The sequence below is a fragment of the Diorhabda sublineata genome, chromosome 2, assembly GCF_026230105.1.
Source record: "Diorhabda sublineata isolate icDioSubl1.1 chromosome 2, icDioSubl1.1, whole genome shotgun sequence".
In the NCBI taxonomy this organism is placed as follows: Eukaryota; Metazoa; Arthropoda; class Insecta; order Coleoptera; family Chrysomelidae; genus Diorhabda; species Diorhabda sublineata.
In genome coordinates, this window is record NC_079475.1 from 32,239,113 (window position 1) to 32,260,394 (window position 21,282).

The following is a 21,282-nucleotide window of genomic DNA, read 5'->3' on the forward strand; positions in this document are numbered from 1 at the left end:
GTATTAAATACTTTCCGAACAAAAGACTTGGCGAAGCAGTGGATAGAACCCTGTGGTCGAGAGGATAAAATTAATTTAAAATATGATAAATGAAAGTCATAAATCAGAAAATAACACACATTTCTATTTTTTTCCAATAATTATACTTATTTCATGTTGTTGTCGATTCACTTGTAGAATTATTAACAAGTTAAAAAATCTTATGATATAGCTATTCAATCTTTAATAATAATAAATAAAAGATCAAAATCTTGTATTAGTCCATGTAAATTTATGAAAATTTAAAAAATATCTAGATTATCCTTTAATATTTGAAATGACCGTAATAAGCTTTGGATCAGAAATTCCGTTTTATTACTCTATTGTCCATAGAAATAGACTATAGCCAATTTAGTGCCAGCCGAGGACATGATTCAGAATAAACTTCGTTGTTTATAGAGTGCGATTTTAACAATTGACAATGAAGTATTAATACCCTTCATATTTTTATCTTTTCCTTCTTTGTTTCATAAATACGTAGGCTTCTCCTACATCTTCCATCTCAGATGACAAAAACTTCAATAAAGATGTAACTAACTTTGTATAAGAAAATCGGAACGCCTATACCATTGCTAAGCTGAATGGTTTTTCCTAGATTTCCAAGGTGCTCTTGTTCGCGACGATGCTCGAGGGACGCGCCTTCACATTTACCTTCACTCAATGAAAAAAAAGTTTCGTAAATATTACATGGTGGCAGGGTTGAAATCTGAATTTCGGAATTAAAAAAATTAACTTAACTAATTAAAACTTTTTTGATTCTTTGCGCGTATATTTATTTATATTTTTTAAGAACATAATGGTTAACAATTTAACTAATAAAATATTTTGAACCTACCTGAGGTTTATATCTAGAAATATCCATGAAACAAAGAAAATATACAGTGTTGAGAATATAAATTTTATTTTTTGCTACATAATTAAATTAAATTTTATTTTTTAAGGCTTAGACTTATATCATCATCACTTTGGTGGTTTCAACAAATCTCTATGTCTTTAATTTCGACGATTTGGAAACTTCGTTAACTAGCTAACCACCTACTATTTTTTCAGCTTTTATAGTTTATTTTTAAGCATTTTCGACCCATAATAAAGTGTTTTACTTTTTGTATTTCTAACTTTGCTATGTTTTGAAGAAAACCTATTGTGTCGTCCCTCAGCATTTGACGTCTTTTTTTCATCAAGGTAGGGCACCGACAGAACAAATGCTCGGTCGTCTCTTCTCCAGTATACTTTGCAATAGTTGTCCGTTGTCACCCCCCATATTTGGAGTTTCGTGCCAACAGAACAAAGTCCAATGATCACTCTAATGGTCTTCTATTTTGAGTGTTTCGTGACGCTTATTTTTTATGTTATCTTCATTGATACATGTCTAAATCGCTCTGAATATCGTTCAATTACTTCTGTTTGATCATATATCCTGATGTTTGACTCTGAATCCTGTGTCAATAGCATCTGTTAACAGTTCTATCGGTAGTAGCAGTGTTTCTTTCTGAGTGGCAAATAAGACGTGTGAATGTAGCACGTTGTTCTCAAAACAACTACGATTTCTCTTCAGAACAATCGAAAAAAATTTGTATTATATTGTGTACCAAAATTGTCTTTAAACTGCAAGTAATATCAGTGATATTTTGTAAGCTTGAAAGTAAAATGTATAGGAAAGTGTAAGTTCTGGTTTAAAAAAAATAACTATAATCATTTTCTTCTAATTGGACGAGACTATATATTTTGACTTTGACTAGTAAGAATAATATTTGGTTTTCAATATGCTCACTTCGTCATTCTCCTACAGTTTTAGATTTAATCGCCGTCCAAAACTTCTTCTCAGTCACCGAGGAATCTTCGTTTATAGTAGTACCGTTGTAGTTTCGGCTGTCATATTGTAAGGCTTTCCTAAACACAGCACTGAGATTGTTGATTTTCATTAACATGGTTTTTTGATTGCCTACATATGCATCTGCCGTTTTCATTATTATGATATTCTTAACTTTCGACCTTCCATACGCAGTCGTATACTCTGTACAATCAATTAAGTCTAAAGTGATCCAACACGCTATCGATAAGATGAAATAAAACAATTTCAAGCAATATAAAGCTGGTCAAATCATATAAACTTCCATACATGCAATCTGGTATAATCGTTGGTCTGATAGGTAGTTATAATGCCGCAGTACCACCAAGTTAGATTGGGAAATGTCTAAAATCTAAATTATATGCTATTAACATCAATAGAAGAAAAGAGCTTTTATGAAATATAGAAAATGAGCCATGACCATATTGTTTCTAACCTTAAAAGTATATTGAATTAGTATGGATTCCTGAACAACAGGAATTTTGGAAAAAGCTATAATTTGTACACGGATTAACTTTATGGTGATATTTGAGTACTTCTATGTAATGATAATTGTGTGTATTCCAAACCGACGTAAGGATAATTCGAACCTTTTGAATCCCAAAAAGTTCTGGCTAACATGAAGAAACTCCTTAAATTATCATTATAAAGTGTATGACACAAATTAAACATAAGTTTTATAGAACCACCAAAGTGACGTCAAAATGGAACACTCTATATATTTATATTTATGAACAAGTCTAGGTTAGCTTTTACCATACTCTAATTATTATCGTAATATCGTCTTTTAAGCGTCCTGTATTTTTTCAACACATATAATGTTTCAATTTCTTTCTTGACGAAATTTCCATGTGAAATCAATTTTTCAATTTTCTCGGCGTCCTTTTCATCCTTATTTTTTAAAAAAGCAGCGTGTAGTCTTTCTCGAAAGAAATTATATCCTTTGGGCCAATCTTTACCCAAATGAAGAAGCTAAAATTTGATTCATATGAAATAAAAATTAAAAAGGATCATTTTTTTACATTTTATTTCTAGTTTCAAAAGCTGCTATCCACAATTTTGATAAAATAGTGAAAAAACAAATATGTTCTTTATGTTCAATACTATTCTGCTTACATTTGAACCAATTTGTAAGAGCTCTGATTTATAAATAAAATCCTGGATAAAATTAACGCACCATCTAAATATTTACAATATAAACACAAAATAAAACAAGTTACATTGAAATAATAATGAACATCTACAAATAGCGACCTCTATGAGTTGGTTGTGATTAGAAACAAGGGAACTATGATTTCGAATCCTCTTTTTGACATAGTCCCATAGATGTTCTATAGGATTCATATCCGTACTGATAGGTAGCCACTCTAATAAAGGGATATTGGCATAATGTAAGTAGACAATAAACTGTCTATCCAAGTGAGCACAAGCGTTGTCCTGTATGAATAAAAAATTAGACCTAACAAACAAAGCAAAAGGCATTACATGTTCTACAATAATGTTATATAAGATATATTGGGCAGTCATAGACCTCGTACGTATTTCCAATTCCGTACAAGCATCGAAGTAAATTCCTCCCCAAAACATTTTACCACCTCCAAAAGGAAAATTTGGGATAGATATTACAGTCGGCAAACCTTTCTTCTTGTCTTCGCCAGACACGCTCACATCTGGAGCTTTAAAGCTAACTCCAGTTTCATCGGAGAACAGAACCTGTTTATAACAGTTGATGGTCCAATTCTGATGTAGTCTTGCAAAACTTCATCTCTGAGCTTTGTGTTCTCTAGTAAGTAAGGGTTTTTAGGCTGGTCTTCTGTTGCTTAACCCTGCTTCATGCTTCTTATAACCGTTCGAGACGATATATCGATATTTAGAAAATCTGATAATCCATTTTTTAACAGATTGCTGGCAACTCTCCTGTTTCTGAGAGCATGTTGTCTCAAAAAACGATCATCAATTTAATTAGTGCACCGTTTTCGCCCTTGTCCTGGTCTTTGATGGTACGAACCCGTTTCATTATGTCACCTAATTTTCCTTCTGATGCTGGAATGATGTCTTCTTTACAAACCAGCAACATATCGCATTGAATATCGTTCATTCAGAAGAGTCGATGCTAGCACTGCCTCGTCTATTGACAAATTTCTTTGGCGGTTCATTTTTTTAATTGATATACTCCCAAATGAACTTCTAAACATGGATGTAATAAAAAATTTATAGCTTGCTTCTAGCAGAAACTTTGCTTTAATTGGCACTTTTCAAGAAAATGTTAACACAGTGTTAGTCTAAAACGGGGTTCGATACGATAAACAAGATTATGTGATACTATAGATAAATAACAACTGTCACCCAAGGTTCATGGTCTACTTGTCATACAGAAAGTTATCAATAAGAAAAGGATATCAAGAAAAATATGAGTGATGTGTTAATTTTATCCAGGAGTTTATTTAAAGCACGTATTTTCAATAAATTAAGTGATTACTTACAATTAAATAGGTCTAAACTTCACTGTCGAACGTATTCGTTAATGAATTGAAATCAAAGAAATTTATGAAGAAAACTTTTATAGACTAATTAGTAAAAGTTGCCTGATGTATTCAAAAGAATGATTTCACAAGGAGAAATCAGAATCAACTACCATTCAGCTGACGAAACCATTGTGCAGCTGTTGTAAAACCCTAGCGGAGTCATTTGCTGACACATTCTCTACAAACTCAACACGTTCTGGAGAGGATTCCATAATTTGAATGCCGAATACACATCGTAATTAAAAAAAAAACAAGACAAAGTACCACCACACTTGTAAAGTTTAATAAAAACAATTTAGTTTGAATAAACTAAACAAAAAGCAAATAATATATCCTCTATGTAAAAAATACATTTGTTGAAAACTAAGAATTTACAGAAATCAAAAGTTCTTTTCTTATTTTGGTGGATTTTTCTTGCTTATACTGTGTTTGAATGTAAACTTGTACTTTCGAAACCATCTTATTTATTGATGAACATATTAGTGTTTTGTTCTACTATAAGAATTTATTTCTAGGTAATTATAATATTAAAATGTACGCCAAAATAAGTATATTTTAAATGTTAATATCAACAGAGCAGTGAAAAAATAATGAAGATACCATTTGCTGCTTTGAAAATTTGTTTACAACTGTATATTGATCTTTAAGGCACAAACATTTGTTTACATTATGCTACATGTAGACAAAACAAATTCCAGTAGTTATGCAATACATTATACATCCAGAAAAACCTTTTCCTTTATTTATATATGAGATTAAAATAAGTATTAGATTAGAAAATAAACAATACGTTATAATTCGGTTAGTTAAATTTAAGTATTTTAGTATGTACTTACATTTTTATATAAATCTATTACACGACTTCTTTGCGACATAATATCCAAAATTTAACTATTATCAAATCTTACAACAAAATCTAAGTGCCAGCTACATACCAGACAGTTCTAACTAACTTAAAATCTGGTGAATAAAATTGAATGAATAGTTCGGAAAAAGTTCAAAGGTAGGTTAGATAAATAAAAACTCTCTCATAACCAAAATATTATTTACGCACAACTTTGCTCTGAACGGTTATTAGTTCATTAACCAGTACCAGCGCAGTTTATTAAAATGTAGATTAGATTAGATTAATCAGTGGTTAAAATTCATTTATGAATTTAATTAACATTAGCTTATTAACTGAAATTAAAATCATCAGTTTGTGAAGACAAGTAGAATTAACAAGAACTATAATAAATTACCAATAAATTTGATACAGAAACATAAATATGCCTCACATTTATTTGACAACTGACTGAATTTAAAAAGTAAATCAAGTTGTCTGTCTGGGTCCATTCCACCAAGCACTCACACACTTAGTCCAAGCGTTGTAATCGTAAACCCAAGTGAAATGGATTACAAAGCGTTTTGAGCGTTGAGATAAATATTAAGAAATGACAAAACAGAAACAATTAAGCGAAATCTTTAAGATACTGTTATTATTTGTAAGTTATTGAATTTTTTAGTGGAGTTAGTGGAGTGCTTAACTGATTTACATTAAAGTAAATTCAAAATATTCTGCGGTGATAGTAAAATATTTGGTAGTGTGTCACAAGAATGCTTCAAAAGTCTTATAATATCCTATAACAAATAATAACATAGGTTCTCATGGTTACAATCTGCGTTTCTCAAGTTTCGGATATTCCGCTAATTCTTTCAAACCTCACTTGGACCCACTTCTTGACAATGGTCATCGAACGTTAGTCATGACGTCATGCAACCACAGTGATCGTAGTCGATATGTGGAACGCCCAAAAGAGTATTTTAGGCACCGTGAATGCTTTGTGGAATGCACCCTGTTACGTCAGATTAGAGTGAACAGAGGTTGATTTAATTTTGATCTTAGCCATACAGCGGTGTTTTCGTTTAAAATATTTGAGTCTACTATAAGATAACATCAATTTTATTTTAGTACCAATTGAGCTTATAATGGTATTAACAAATATTCTTTCGTGTTAATTGAGATTCTTGGTAAAATGGAAATAAAACAACAATCAGATGTACACCTTAAAGCTATGCTCAATAACCCGATTCCTTCAAAGTTTACTCCAGCTGTTCCTGTTCCTGACTGGAACATTGCATCACAAAATCCCTCAACATCTGCTAATGCTGTAAACACTACGCAGGTAAGTATTAATTTATATTTTAATTAAATTTCGTGCAGAATTTCAGAATATTCTACCCTTTTACACAATTCAATAAAAGTTACACATTGTATTCAATTTTATGTATAATAATTTCGTGTCTCAACTGCAGTTTCTTATAATAAAATTCATTGCAACTATTGATTTGCGCTATTAAATTGTTATTGCAGGTACCTGTGATAAAACCAAATCCTTCTCTAATTAATGTAGCTATTCAAGCCTCTGCTGTTGGCGAGCCCCATACTAATATCACTCTACAGTAAGTACAATTCAGTAGTTTTAAATATTATGCCTATAAAAAGTGCAGATTATAATCAAAATTAAGTTTCTTACATAAATAGTGTAATATATAATGATATTTTATAGTCTAGAATTACAAAAATTCAATTTATAATCTACATTTTTTTACTCTCCACTTTTATAAATTGTTAAATAATGGTATGTCCATAAATTCAATTTTCAATTTCATTCAATCTATAATTCTATATATTCTGATTTTAATAAAAATAAGTTCAAAACAAGAATCCTCAGTTCATATTTTAAACCTGGCTCGAAACCATTCTTATATCAATTAATATTCTGAATAGAATAAATTGGACTACTGTACCTGAAAAAAGTCCTCTGAGTTGTCAAATCAAAATTTGGAATTTTTTAAACTAAATGCTTCAGGGCTTGTAATCTTTGTTAACATTGTGGGTGGTCTATGATTGTTTGGGACTAGGTTACTTTTAGTAGTTTTATCATTGGGTTTCTTGAGCAAACATAATAGAGATAACAAAAATACTTTAAGAAACAGTGGAATTATCTCAAATATGCATCATAACTGCAAAAAAGGAAGAGTGTAACTCGAAGATATTGACAGTAATCATAAGTGGCTGCAGTCTAATCTTATGCAACAATTCAGGAAAACAGAAAACTGCTTGATAAATATCTTGTCTTTTTAGCTCATGACGCATACACCTATGCAAACCAATAGCTTTCAATTTGATTCATATTATGATTAAGAATGAATTTCAGTGTAATGAGTTGAAAAATATTTGAGAAGTGCTAAGAGTACAATATCGACACTTTCCACATTTACATCGATTGACAAAGATGAAAATGTCAAAAGTGGTATATCATGTTAAAATACAGAATGTATTCTCAGACTCGAGATTCAAGACAACAGTAGGTGTGAGGCAGGGTGACGTGCTGGCCTGTCTTCTGCTCAACCTAGCAGTGGAATGAGTAGTTTGAGATACAGAACTTGACATTAAAGGTACTATCTTTAAAAAATCATCACAGGTGCTTATCTATGCAGACGATATAGACATGACCTCTAGAACCATAAGAAAAGAAAAAGAAACTTTTGCACATTTTGAGCATGCTGCAAATAATATGGGACTACAAATCAATCCGAATAAGACAAAGTTCATGACTGTGGCGAAAGAAATGGAGGTCAAAATATTACAATTGGTAGTAAAGAGATAAAAAGGCATATAATACTTGCCAATCGATGTTATTTAGGACTGTCAAAATACTTAACACAAAACGAGTCAAGAAGTACAAAGATCAAAATTTTTGCGACATTAATTGTATCAGTTCTGATCTATGGCTCGGAAACCTGGACACTAACAAAAATGGATGAGATATTACTATCTACCTTCAAAAAAAAAATATTAAGAAAAATTTATGGGGCTGTCCAAGTAAACAACGTTGGGCGATATAACTTTGAGCTCTATAACTTATACAGAGGATCAGGAAACAGAAATACAGTAAAAACAACATGTAGCATACATCGACAACAGCGTGCCCAAAAAAAGAATTTTGAGGCCATACTAACGGGCAGTAGAGGCAGAGGAGACAAAGGCTAAGATGGATAGACAGAGACTCTCAAGATGCTACAAAGATTGGTGCTGCAAAATGGATGGTCATTACAAGAGATTGGAAAAGATGGCGTTTGAAGCTATAGCACTTGTAATGATGGATTGAAAATAGTTATCCCCTATGAATCATTTATGGTTACAAGCCTCTAATATTGAAGTCCAGACAGAAGAGTTTAATATGATATAAAATCAATTTAAAATATCACTACTTCCAATAATGATGTTTTCTTTTTAGAAATTGTGTGTCTACAGTTGACTTGAATACAACACTTGATTTAGAAACAATAAATGCTAGAACAAGAAATTCTGAGTACAATCCCGCAAGGTTTCATGGAGTGATTATGAGATTAAGAGAACCAAGAACTACAGCACTTATTTTTAGATCAGGAAAAATTGTTTGTACAGGTGCTAGGCATGAATATGATGGATTACTTGCTTCAAAAAAATTTGCGAGGATTATACAAAAATTGGGATTCAGTGTAAGTAGCTGTTATAAGAAAAGAAATTTAAATTTTAAATTCCTGTATAATTTATTAATTAGTTAATCTGTATAGCAAAATCTTGTAGGTAATAAGTTCAGTATTAAATGGATTTATGATCTCAGTTGTTGAATAATGAAAAGTTAACCTGTGATTTGTACAATTGGTTCAAACCAAAATGGACTGATTTTAAAACCTACAAACATATTAAGTCTTTTAAATGATGATCCTCACTTGCAAGTCTTTGGATTTGATAATTACTGTCTGCACCGTATTGTGTAAGAGTCACTTGGTATTTAGATTCTGATGGCTTCCCTTTCATTCTTAGGTGGTTTTTTGTTTGTTGACATAAACTTTAGATTTCAAGTAGCTTTAAAGAAGAGATGTTTTTCTCTGGGAAACAGGAAACCTTGCCATTTTTCCTAGCCATGAGCTATAACCAAATCCTGTTGAAATCAGGTATTGTCATTTGCAATATAGTTTCCTTCAAGGAGAGGGAGTAAAAATCCTTGAAATATACTGCAGTACCAAGTAAAGTTGACCATCAATAACTTCTCAATGTAAACTAATAGCTGAGAGATCCTTCGATCTTGCCTGATAGCAAAGCTCCATATAGTACCCATTAAAAAACTATTTTTGTTTTGACCACAATTAGACGAGAATTCTGAATTATTACTAGCAAAAGAAGGTACATTGGGGCGGAAAATTATTTGTTCCTATTATGATTTATCCATATGATTTGATAAAAATTATCCCAATCAGTTAATGATAATAATAAATCATTAATTAATTACCATCAATAACAAAACATTAATATATTACATTAGAAGGTAAAAAAAGTTTGTGTTAGGTTGATTATCCAATTCTTCCACACTAACCCTTTTAAAACATACAAGTACAAAATGCAGTAAATACATAACATAAAGTGCAATATTTTCTTATTTTCCCTTCACTATTGCTCAACAGTATTTTATATTTATTTGTAAATGCATTGCAAAATAATTGGGAATATCCAATTACTTACTATAGAGTGACATGTTTATATATTTCTTTATGATGTTTTATAAGTATCTTTTGTGTGAAAATATTCTGGTAATTTGTTGTACTTTTGTAGCGAAAATTCAAACTGCAAATTTGTACATACTAAACTAACCCAGATTTTTTAGTTTATATGAGATTGTTTGATTTCGCCTGATTTCGTAAATCAGTCTTAAACAAGAGTTCTGAGTTTTTTTAAGTTTATGATTATCACTTTTGTCTAAGCATTGTCCATATACTACACCACAATGATTAAAATGTGAAAACACCAAAAAATCATACAGCATTTTCTTTATGTCAATGTTTAAATACATTTTTTGTTGATAGATTAATTTTAGTGAATCATAAGTTTTACTCAGTTTTTAAGTTATATATTCCATAAAACGTAATTTGCTGTAGATTATCAAAAAGATTCTAATATTATTTTTTATAGATAAAATTTTCCAACTTCAAAGTACAAAACTTAGTAGCAACATGTGATTTACGGTTTCCGATTAAATTAGAAAATTTAAATATGATGCATGGACAATTCAGTAGGTAAGCTAGATACTTAATTCCATTTTGTAGCTATCAAAAGTTTTATTTTGTTTAAGAATGTTTGTTATTTTTGATGTATTTCTAATATATTCTAGAATACGTATTTTTATACTTTTCTGCTGTAACTCAATAGTAAATTGATTTTACTGCAAATTGTTTGCCAACTTCATCACATCTTGTTTTGATCGAATCAACTTCAAACTTTTGTATGCAATTTTTCATGCTCTGAAGTGTATTGTCCTCAAAAATATTTTGAAAGTTTTTATCCTAGCAGCTTTAAATTATTTTCTTTCATTCGCTTCAAATCTTTACACTGTAATTTAATGAATTTTAGAATTGTCAATATCTCCACAGACATTCAAGCATCTTACTATTTTCCTTATTTTATTGTTTTTCACTAAATATCTTCTATGTATTAAATATATTTATTTTACCTTTTTATTATTCCACTATTGTCCATACATTGTCCAAGAGAACAGTATACCAGCTGAGGCTGGTAATGTTCACAAGCTTCGATAAATATTCATATCATATACAGGGTGTTTCTAAATTTAGGCGACAAAATTTGTGATTGCTGGTATGAAATTAAGATGGGTCTTTCCTATAACAAAATTTTCTCAGCCCACCCCTTTTTGAGATATTACATTTAAAAGGTGGTGACTAAAATTGAGTTTTTTTTTTCAGTAATGCTAGAAACTTGAAATTCTGTAATATCCGTGCACTCGCAAAAAGGACTAACCATAGATATTTTTTCAATATTCAAGAAAAAAAAATAATTTGTACGTTTTTTAATAAATTAAGCGGAAAATGTCATAATAAATGCTGGAAATAACCATCTCTAACCAAAATTCATGAATGTAGCCTCATGCTATTGATTTGAAATTGAGGATTTTGTCGCATTTCTCGTGTTAAACATTCACAAATCTAACTCATTGGGAAAATCTCTTGGTAAACATAACTGCTTCTCTTTTAAAACACAGATAAATGGTTGATATTTAGGTTGTGGCAATTTTTTTAGTGCTTGTATACATGTGTACATCAATTTCATCTAAAATTGATTATTCTACCATTTGACATACCATACATAAAAAGCATGTCGGCCATTTCAGCGTTTGTATATATGTTACAATACAAAGATAACACAAAACTAACAACCCAAAAACTTTTAAGTATCAATAACAGTGTTTGAAATCAGCCTCCTGCAATTTGAAAAAACGTTAAGTAAACATGGTAAATGAATAGTCGAAGTGACAACAGCTCTACCATTCTGAAACTTTGTAATTAAAACCTAGCTAGGATGGCTATATCCTGTATTTGTTAAAAGTGGAAATTATAGTATTTTCTCTGTGCAGCTTGGGAAAAAATTAAGAATAAAAAATATTTTTTAATAAAACAAGGATTTGAAGTTATAATTTTATTCTATAAAACTTCATCTTGATAAAAAGTGTTGATATGAAATAAAGTAATGGTTTCTAATTACACACCCTTATAATGTATCAGAAATATTGAAAACAATACCCATGGTTAGTCCTTAGCGTGTGCACGAAAATTACATAGTTTCAAGTTTTAAGTATTACTGAAATTTTATAAAAAAATAAAAACTCAATTTTAGTCACCACTTTCAAGGTGAGAGGGCTGAGGAAATTTTGATATAGAAAAGACCCATCTTAATTTCATACGAGCAATCAATTCCAGATTTGGTCGCATGAATTTAGAAACACCTTATAAATACTAAAGAATGCGGTTTAAAACCATCACATTCATCTAAAAAAACTAACTTAGGATATTAACTGATATAGATGGGAAATTGCGTTATTTTATATCACTATTTATTTGAGATCTCAAGCAAAAATAAAAAGCTTAGAAATCTTATGTTCTCCGCATTTGAGTAGACTTTTTTTTATTTCTAGTTTGGTATTTAGTGTCGTTTTAGAAACTTGAACAGCTTAATAATCATATGAAAACGTTCTACAATGAAATACAACTATTTGAATAAAAGTGTAGTGAATTAATTTTTATTCAATATGAGTCATATGATTTATTGCTTGTTAAAAAGTTACAGTTTCTTCATTTAGTGAAACATGAGATGTCATTAATAAGGTTACAATTTTATATATGATGTTTTTCACTATTGTTAGATTTCTTCCTCCCTTATCCTTATATCCATCTATGTATTTTGTTCTGATATGTTTTTCAAGATTCTTTCATATGACATTTTTATATAATATTCTATTTTATGTTACAGTTATGAACCAGAATTATTTCCTGGACTAGTGTACAGAATGGTAAAACCACGATTAGTACTCCTAATTTACGTTAATGGCAAAATTGTGTTTACTGGTGCCAAAAACAGGGAAGATATTAAAGAAGCATTACACAATATTTATCCAATATTAAGAAGTTTCAGAAAAAATTGAATAATGAAATGAGTAGAACGTATTTTTTAAAAGTCTGATTTAACTTTAAGTATCTTTTTTACCATAAAGACACGCTTTTTTATAAAATGTATTTAATCCATTAAAATCGATCATTATCTAACTTTTAAGTGAATATTTATAATGTTATATATTAAATATTTCACCAAATGTACATATTATTACTTTTTATTAAATTCTGCTCCGTTTATTATTTTGAATATATTTTGTTGGAAATATAAAGTGATTCTGATTCCGAGTAAAGTGATAACCAAAACTCAAAAATCAAATGTTTTAATTGGCATCCAATCTAACTTCGAATGGTGTTGCAGGTTGAGAACTCAAAATAAAACTGTCCAATTTTATTTAACTAAAACTTCTGAAATAAGGGTAATCCTTTAATTTTTCTAATCTAATCATAAATAAATATCTTCCTAATTAAGTAATATGTATTACAAAGTTCACTTTCTTGTTCCAAATCTAATATCAATGGGTGGATATTGAGTCGTTTTTGCTGTAGTCTGACCATTTTCTATAATAATAATATCCGTAACATCATCTTGATTCTTTATATCTGGATCAGTCGCATTATTGGTATCCGGAATAACATCAGTTCTCCGATTTGGTGGTTTACCGCTATTCTCTTTATGTGGATAATGAGGGGGATGATCCCATGGCTGAGGATGAAAATCACCATGATGACACCAATTGAAGTTAGGATCACCAAATCTACGATGATTTTCTGGAAAGTGTCCTAATAAAGGATCTTCGTGTCCTATAAAAGTCAACATCATATTATTATATAATATATCCACACATCCACATGGCTTAGGCATACTTCAATCAATTTTATACCATTTATTTGTTTCTCGATATTTCGATTATATTTTATGTACACTGGGAAGAATAAACTATTCGCCAATGCTTTCTTTAAAATTTTTAACAAACATCTGATTATAATAAAAATAATAAATCAAATGTTTCATGAAAAAGTATTTATTTGAGGTGGTACAACATATTAAATGGAGGTTTTTGATTTCTACTTAACTATTAGATATCTTTCTATACTACTTATGTGAATTTACAAATATAAAAGAGGAAAATGAATTATTAGATTTCCAATGTGGCTGAAATTATATTGATAATAGTTATAGATAAGTGCAATTATGCAAAAACCATGTACGAGTTAAGTAATTATTATTTTAATTTCATAACATGGTCGACGATGCAATGTTAATGAACAGTGTTGATAAAATTGCTTTCTCACAACTAAGAGAAGAGTAATATCGCTTACCATAAACTTCTCCCCGAGGAGGATCGTAGCCGACTGGTACTCCGTGATTATGATGCAAATTTCCCCGATGAAAATCATGTGGATTACCTAAAGGGAAATTAGTATTTGGCCCAAAGTTGTTGCGTGTATGTAACATATCCTTGAATTGCTGTAATGTCCCTAGTAACTTATCGAATTCTATATGCCGCGTTGAACGGACGTAGTCAGGATCAAACGAAGATTCTAAATTAGCTTCCTCATTTTTTCTTTTATCTAAAAAAGTAATTAAATATATTCCATCCAATTACATAAATACATTTCTTCAACTTTCTACTTCATAGACCTTTTTATATGTTTTTTATAAATCTTTATTAGCAAATTAGTTTAAAAACACAGGTAAAAATTGACGTTTCGACCTATGTTTTTGAACTATCAAAAGAGACCCATTAGGAAAAAGATTTATACGAAAAATTACATGAATATTGAACAATTTGAAAGCTTGGCTACTCCAATTAATTTCTTCTAATAGATTTTGATATCAGTGTGAAATATATTCAACCCATACATATTTTTGTTACTTCATTATAGAAGATCAGGAAATTTGGTTTGAAAATTTCTAATAAAACAATAAATATAACCAGAAAAGGACTACGAATATATTCCCTCCTATTATCGTAAGAATGTTAGGAGCAGCATAGAAGGAATGTGTGTCTTTAGCAACATAGAACAAGGTCTTCGAAAAAATATTCGCATTAAATAATAACTAGAAAATATTCATGCAGTAGGCTGAAAACGGAAGAGGATCTCTCAGCCGACTCCATCCCCAAAGTCACGTTACCTACTGGATTTGTCAGAATATACTTCCTGTAGCAACATATGACCTGGAAACAATGACTCAGTCGATTAAGAATATAGAGGGCAATGGAGAGAGCCATGTTAAGAATCTCGCTCACAGATGGGATCCATGATAAGAAAATCAGAAGACATACAGGAGTTACAACAGACATTGTAAAGAGCATAGCTAAGTTGAAATGATTATGGGTTAGATAAGTTGGAAGACAAGACAAAGAAAGATGAACCATAAAGATCACGGTATTGCAACCAAAAGAGACCAGAAAAAAAGTAGGAAGATCTCAGAAACGCTGACATTAAGAGGCCACTCGATGCAAAGTACGCAAAACAGAATAATGTGAAATACATTAGGTGATGCCTATGTCCAGCAGTAGATGCATATAGGCTGATGAAGAAGAAACAAAGACTTGTTTTACAATGAGATACAACTATTCGAGCGATCAAATAAATTTGATTTTTTTGTGCGACATGCGTCTAATTTCAGTAGTTTGGACAATTGAATTTTGAGTGATTCGATTGTTTCAGTATGAATGATACTTTTATAAGTCGTAACAGAACTCAACACTAGAAGTAACTACAATTATTTATTTTGTTATGATATTTACATTATAGAATTAACATTTACATTTTGTATTAATCAACAATATACTTAAAGAATTACAAACTATTACATTAAAATACTCGAAAAGTGTAAACGCCTTGTTGTGACGAGGAATTCGGACATACGAGGATGTATTGATATTTAGTTAGCCTAGACCAGTTCCATGCATGAACAAAATATTTCCTTACCATAGCAATGAACAATAACTTATTAGAAATGTCAGTGTAAAGTTTGGCGTCAAAAAAGTGAACCAGAGTTACGCAATATATTAAAAGAAAAAAGATGTCCATCGAAATTGTGAAAATGGAAAAATTGGAGTATGGAGCCATCATCAAGTACCTGTATTTAAAAGGGTTAAGAGGTAAGCAGATTTACGAAGATATGATTAATACCCTTGGTGATCAATGTCCTTCGTATGCGACCGTGAAAAATTGGACTGCAACCTTCAAAAGAGATAAATTTTCCATTGAAGATGATGACTGTTCGGGAAGGTCAAATTCTATGTCAGTCCCCGAAAATATCGATGCAGTTCATGACATGATTTTACCATACCGTCGAATTGGGCTAAGACGGATATCTGAAGAACTGAATATTTCATACGAACGCGTTCAACATATAGTTCAAGGCCAATTTGGACATGAGAAAAATTGCTGCAAAATGGATCCCCAAATGTTTGAATGCTGACCAAAAGCGTGCAAAAGTAGAAGCATAGCGTCCGATCTGTGCTCGATTTGAAAACGATGTAGAATTCTTAAACCGAATTGTTACTATGGATGAGACTTGAGTACATTTCTACGATCCAGAAGCAAAGCAACAATCGATGAAATGGCGACACTCTGGTTCTCCAAAACCTAAGAAGCTTCGTGTTCAAAAATCTGCTGGAAAAGTTCTTGTTTCAGTTTTTTGGGATTGCCGTGCAATCATGATTGATTTTCTGAATAAGGGTAGAACAATAACTGGAGATTACTATTCGACATTACTAACCAATCTACGGGAATAAAGAGAAAAGAGAAAAGACGCGGAAATCTATCCAAAGGTGTTTTGCTTTTCTGCACACAAATCTCATGTTGTCATGCAAAAAATTCGTCATTTAGGGTTGGAATTACTAGAACACCCCCCTTATTCATCAGATTTGGCTCCGTCCGGCTATCATCTCTTTCCTCAACTGAAAAAAAGTTTAAAAGGTCGTGAATTTTTTTCCAATGAGTAGGTAATAAAAGCTGTGGTCTGGTTTGCAGAGCAAGAAGAAACATTTTTTCGAAAGATTGCTGTAATAAATGTATCCAATTAAGAGGAGAATATCTTGAGTAATAAAATATTTTGACATTGAAATTTTTTTTGGTTCTATAGTAGGCTAAGAATTTTTCAATATATCCTAGTATTCGTCCGAATTCACATCGGTAGTAACCGTAGGCAAAGGCACCAATCCAAAACTGAACATTATTTGGAGGTATGTATATGAGACATTTCTCCAAATTTTTAAATAAAGCAGTATTATTTTCTGATGTCAAATGAATTTATTCCAGTTGCTTCAAATTATGACGATTAATTGTATATCTCATATATGATATTCTTGTGCATTATTTTTTTAAATTAGTGATATATCATAGCAATATTTCATAATATCACTATCGGGTATGTCCCTATCGCTCCAGATAACACATATTTATGGCGTCTGTAGTTAGATCGTCTTGACTTGTTTTTTCAAGACATTCTCTATTCAATAATAGTTGTGTCTAATATAAATAAAATGACGTGTGAGGATATTGAAGACAGATAGAACGTAGCTACGAAGGTACTCGAAATTGGAATGATCTTGTTTGATCAACCCCGTTCATTTGAGACCACAATCAAATGTATATAAGAAGATGAGTTAATAACGGTAAGGGATACTGATGTTACCCAATCTTGATAAACTTACGTCTTACACTGGGTTCCATGCTGGGAAGCGCATATTTTTCGGAAAACAGCTTCTCTCACATAAATTTATAAATACAAAATATATGTATATGTTCGCTCTTTGATAAGTCAATTAAGAAATTACTTTATTGACAACAAATATCAAAGTTGATATTGTCTATTAGTTAGTGAAAACCATCATTCTCAAAGTTAATATTTCTTGAATTAATCCAAATAATTCAACCTGATAAAGTTTACGTATTTTATAATACAACTCTCCAAATTTCATTTTTCAAAAGCTACCATTGAAGTGGACAGCGCTGATCTAGAGTGATCTCCTTGTCCATTTAATGATCATTCTTCCTATACTGAATGTAAAAACGACGGCATTTATAATTTATTGTAGAGCCCAAAATCACAGGGAGCCTCGTCAAGACGTTAAGGAGGCTGACAAAGTTACAAACATCATCGCTTCCATGAGTATTACTGCAAAAGCTTTGATGTAAAGCAGCTTATGCATATCTGTGGACGTTTTCTTCTGACTCCGACTCCGGCAAGTTCATTGATCTAATTTCCCTGTCATTGTTTACAATAATAGAACGCGAGGAAAGAAAAATCGTACCTTCAGTTAGTAACTAATCACATCAACGATTTCGTGTTGACTCAGAGGTTATGACGCGCAGTTATTAGAGTATATTCGATACTATTCACGCATACCTCGTATATGGAGTATATGAATATCCTATAATTAAATATTTTACTGAACTAGGTACTTTACAAGCACACAAAGCTAATAAAATGTCTTTATGTTTGGTGAAAAATTCTATCTCAATGTCTTTCTGTCAACTAAATATGTCATCAAGATCACTAAACAATTTAACTTGTTCTTCAACTTGTAAGTCCCAGATTAGTCACTATCGCTGGAGGCATGTGCAAAGATGATATTGAATATAAATTATTGTTTTACTACTTTAGTGATTAAATTTCCTACAATGAATAATTCTTTGATTATATTATATTATTGATCTTCTAATACTAAAAAATGTTAGGAATGATGTTTCTACTTCAAGGTCTATAAAATGTTAATGGAGTAAGTATGGGGCCTAAGAAAGCATTAAGAAATGAATAAATAGCGTACAGTTTCATTTAAAAATCAATTAGTGAATAAATAGATAAATCCCGTATTTCCTCTCCTCATGGTTGGTTAAACAAAAACTGGATAATTTGAGTTTAGAACAAACATTATTTACATATGACCATTTATTTATAAATGCATATATCTTGATATATGATAAAAAATTACAGTAAGAGGACCAATTTGAGGGCTCGTTTTGAATTATTTTTTTAATTAAACAAACTAAGAACACACAATACTTTATCGTGCACATCCAAGAATAAAGGACAAACAAATTATTTAAAATCTCTCATTATTGACTAACCGTTCGATCGTAACGTTGTGTACTAAAAATACTGTACAAGGAGGTATTATTAATTTTACAATTCATGCGTATGAAACCGAATACTTAAGAATTCACTTACACGCGAACCATCCTTTTACAAATAGAAAATCAATAGCAAATTGATCGTTCAAAATACTTATTGTGATTCTTGCAGCAGTACTATACTAATAACTTTACAGGCTTACTGTATCAAACCATTGAGATAAGGTAATGAAATATGTAATTATAAACGGAGGTATGGAGCTAATGTATTTACAATTAAAATACCATTTACTTATTTGGAATTTGAGAAATTTATTTGATCGTTTCCGTCAATTTCAACTATATAAATTGTACCAATATTGGAATATAAGTAATAATGTGTACTGAGATTTTATATAGATATTATCTATTGACATTAATTAGCAGTGCCAGATTAGCTCGTTTCATATTTCACCAAAAACGATCAAACATTCTTAGACTTCTCAATAAACGGAATATTCAACTCTGCAAAGCTCCCACAACGTCCTTTGCATATTGAGCACTTGCCACATCTGGCCAAAACACTAATTTTCCTTCAAGATGCGTTTTCTTTGTGTACTGCATCAATCTAGATCTGACACACTCTTTTTCATATATTTTGGTGGTTATAGAATTTCCAAAAGGACAAATATATGCTGAAGAAAGACCACGAAAAGATATCTCCAACCATACCAACATTTTCGAATTGAACTTATTTGTCATTTGAAATACACTTTTGAATTTACTTTCGCACCTTTCAGACAAAAAAAATCTTATTAATTGCGGTTTCACTCCCGTCAAAAGTGATTAGCGGGCGAAAACTTGTCACTGAGATTCCTAAGTTTTAATTTTGACCAGTTGTTTCTTCTCAGAATATTTGGATGCCGATTTTCTTGATTTTTGAACTACATTTAGTTTTTTTAGAATGTTGCTTACATATTTGTTATCGATTTTGAATTTTCTTCCCAATTTTTTCGCTATTCTGCCACTTTTTTTGCTTATCTGTCCAATGTTTTCGCTTTTCTTTCTGATCCTGACTTTCTTTCTATCGAAATACTTCTTTCAACACGCACCAAGCATTTTTCAAGCAGAAATATATGCAATTAAAAAATGTTTTCAATTCAATCTAGAGAGGAACTAGAGCTCAAACTCCAATATCAAAAGATCCAAATTGAATGAGCTAGACAAGAAAAATAAAGTTACCTTGCTACGGATTCCGGAATACACCGAAGCAAATGTAAATGAAATAGCTGATATCCACATTCTCTCGAAGTGTGAAACACTAAGGAACTCCAGATCACTACACCTGGGAGAGCTTAAAATAGAAGTCGAAGATCTCTGGCAATTAAAGCCACTCCACATTCTAGACTTTTTAAAAGGAGTGAGATTAATGTATACATATATACATTATAAATTGTTTGTCTGACTATACCCATTCTTACAAAGTGATTAACCGTAAACGATTTCTTTAGATCTTGCTTTGGTTCATAAAACTTGGCAATTATTTTACGTCATTCGTTTTCTTTTAGATTTTCCATACTTGAAACCGAGCTTCTAAGAGAGTCCCGATGCTTGTACTTGGGATATTTGACAATTGCCAAATTACGAAAAACAATTTATAACATTCTCAGTGAAGCGTACTTTACTTGCTAAGTTTTCTAAAAATGTACAGATTTTTTGTCCCCACACCATAAGTTGGCACGTGAGCCTTTTGCACATTACATTTTCTATTGTTCTCCAACAAATCATCAACACTCTTTTTCCACTCAACAGAATCGAGTATCCAATATTATGTTAAAGAATACAAAATAAATTCATTAAAAACAAATAAACAAGATTTACTAACCTTCAAGTCCGCCGAACTCATTGTCTGTTTCAGTTGCTGCTTTATTATTGAAAGGTAAACTACTGACAATATTAAACAATACTATTAAAAACAAGATACCTGTTTCCACGGAACTACTCATTTTTTAAATGACAACAGTTACGGGATCAAGCATAAACTGAACTAGAATATGCATGAGTCCGCTCTTTTTATGATCCTCTGAATAAAAAACAAAAAGCGTAGGAATTTCTCCGGGGTATCCCTTATTAATTGATATGTATAAATAACGGATGAATCGAGTTTTCTCATGGTAACTGCTTATCGAATGAATCACCGATTTCAAATTATTTTACAGATATGTAAGTAACTATTAATTTCGTAATTAGTGGTCGATTATTGACAAAAAGATTGGTAATTATGATCTGAATTCAGTAGCAATAAAC

General features: G+C 31.0%; 3 protein-coding genes across 4 annotated transcripts; 1 reads left to right on the forward strand and 2 right to left on the reverse strand.

Moving 5' to 3' along the window:
• Positions 1–793: 793 nt before the first annotated feature.
• LOC130453145 (electron transfer flavoprotein regulatory factor 1) lies at positions 794–5,413 on the reverse strand. Its single transcript, XM_056792753.1, has 2 exons — positions 5,250–5,413; positions 794–2,860 (listed from the first exon to the last, which is right to left on the reverse strand). Exons 1-2 carry the CDS (start codon positions 5,286–5,288, stop codon positions 2,651–2,653), a joined length of 249 nt encoding a protein of 82 aa, XP_056648731.1. The 5' UTR covers positions 5,289–5,413; the 3' UTR covers positions 794–2,650.
• Positions 5,414–5,452: 39 nt separating this feature from the next.
• Positions 5,453–13,214, forward strand: LOC130453144 (uncharacterized). Of its 2 annotated transcripts, none has more exons than XM_056792751.1 (6): positions 5,453–5,720; positions 6,365–6,578; positions 6,767–6,855; positions 8,697–8,940; positions 10,412–10,515; positions 12,761–13,214. In XM_056792751.1, the coding sequence occupies exons 2-6, from the start codon at positions 6,429–6,431 to the stop codon at positions 12,930–12,932; spliced, it is 759 nt and encodes a 252-aa protein (XP_056648729.1). In that variant the 5' UTR covers positions 5,453–5,720; positions 6,365–6,428; the 3' UTR covers positions 12,933–13,214. The 2 variants fall into 2 exon arrangements, with proteins under 2 accessions (XP_056648729.1, XP_056648730.1); XM_056792752.1 differs by lacking the exon at positions 5,453–5,720 and adding an exon at positions 5,733–5,897.
• Positions 13,215–13,289: 75 nt separating this feature from the next.
• On the reverse strand, positions 13,290–21,002 carry LOC130453146 (uncharacterized). The gene is made up of 3 exons (XM_056792754.1): positions 20,861–21,002; positions 14,224–14,475; positions 13,290–13,704 (listed from the first exon to the last, which is right to left on the reverse strand). Exons 1-3 carry the CDS (start codon positions 20,979–20,981, stop codon positions 13,391–13,393), a joined length of 687 nt encoding a protein of 228 aa, XP_056648732.1. The 5' UTR covers positions 20,982–21,002; the 3' UTR covers positions 13,290–13,390.
• Positions 21,003–21,282: the final 280 nt, after the last annotated feature.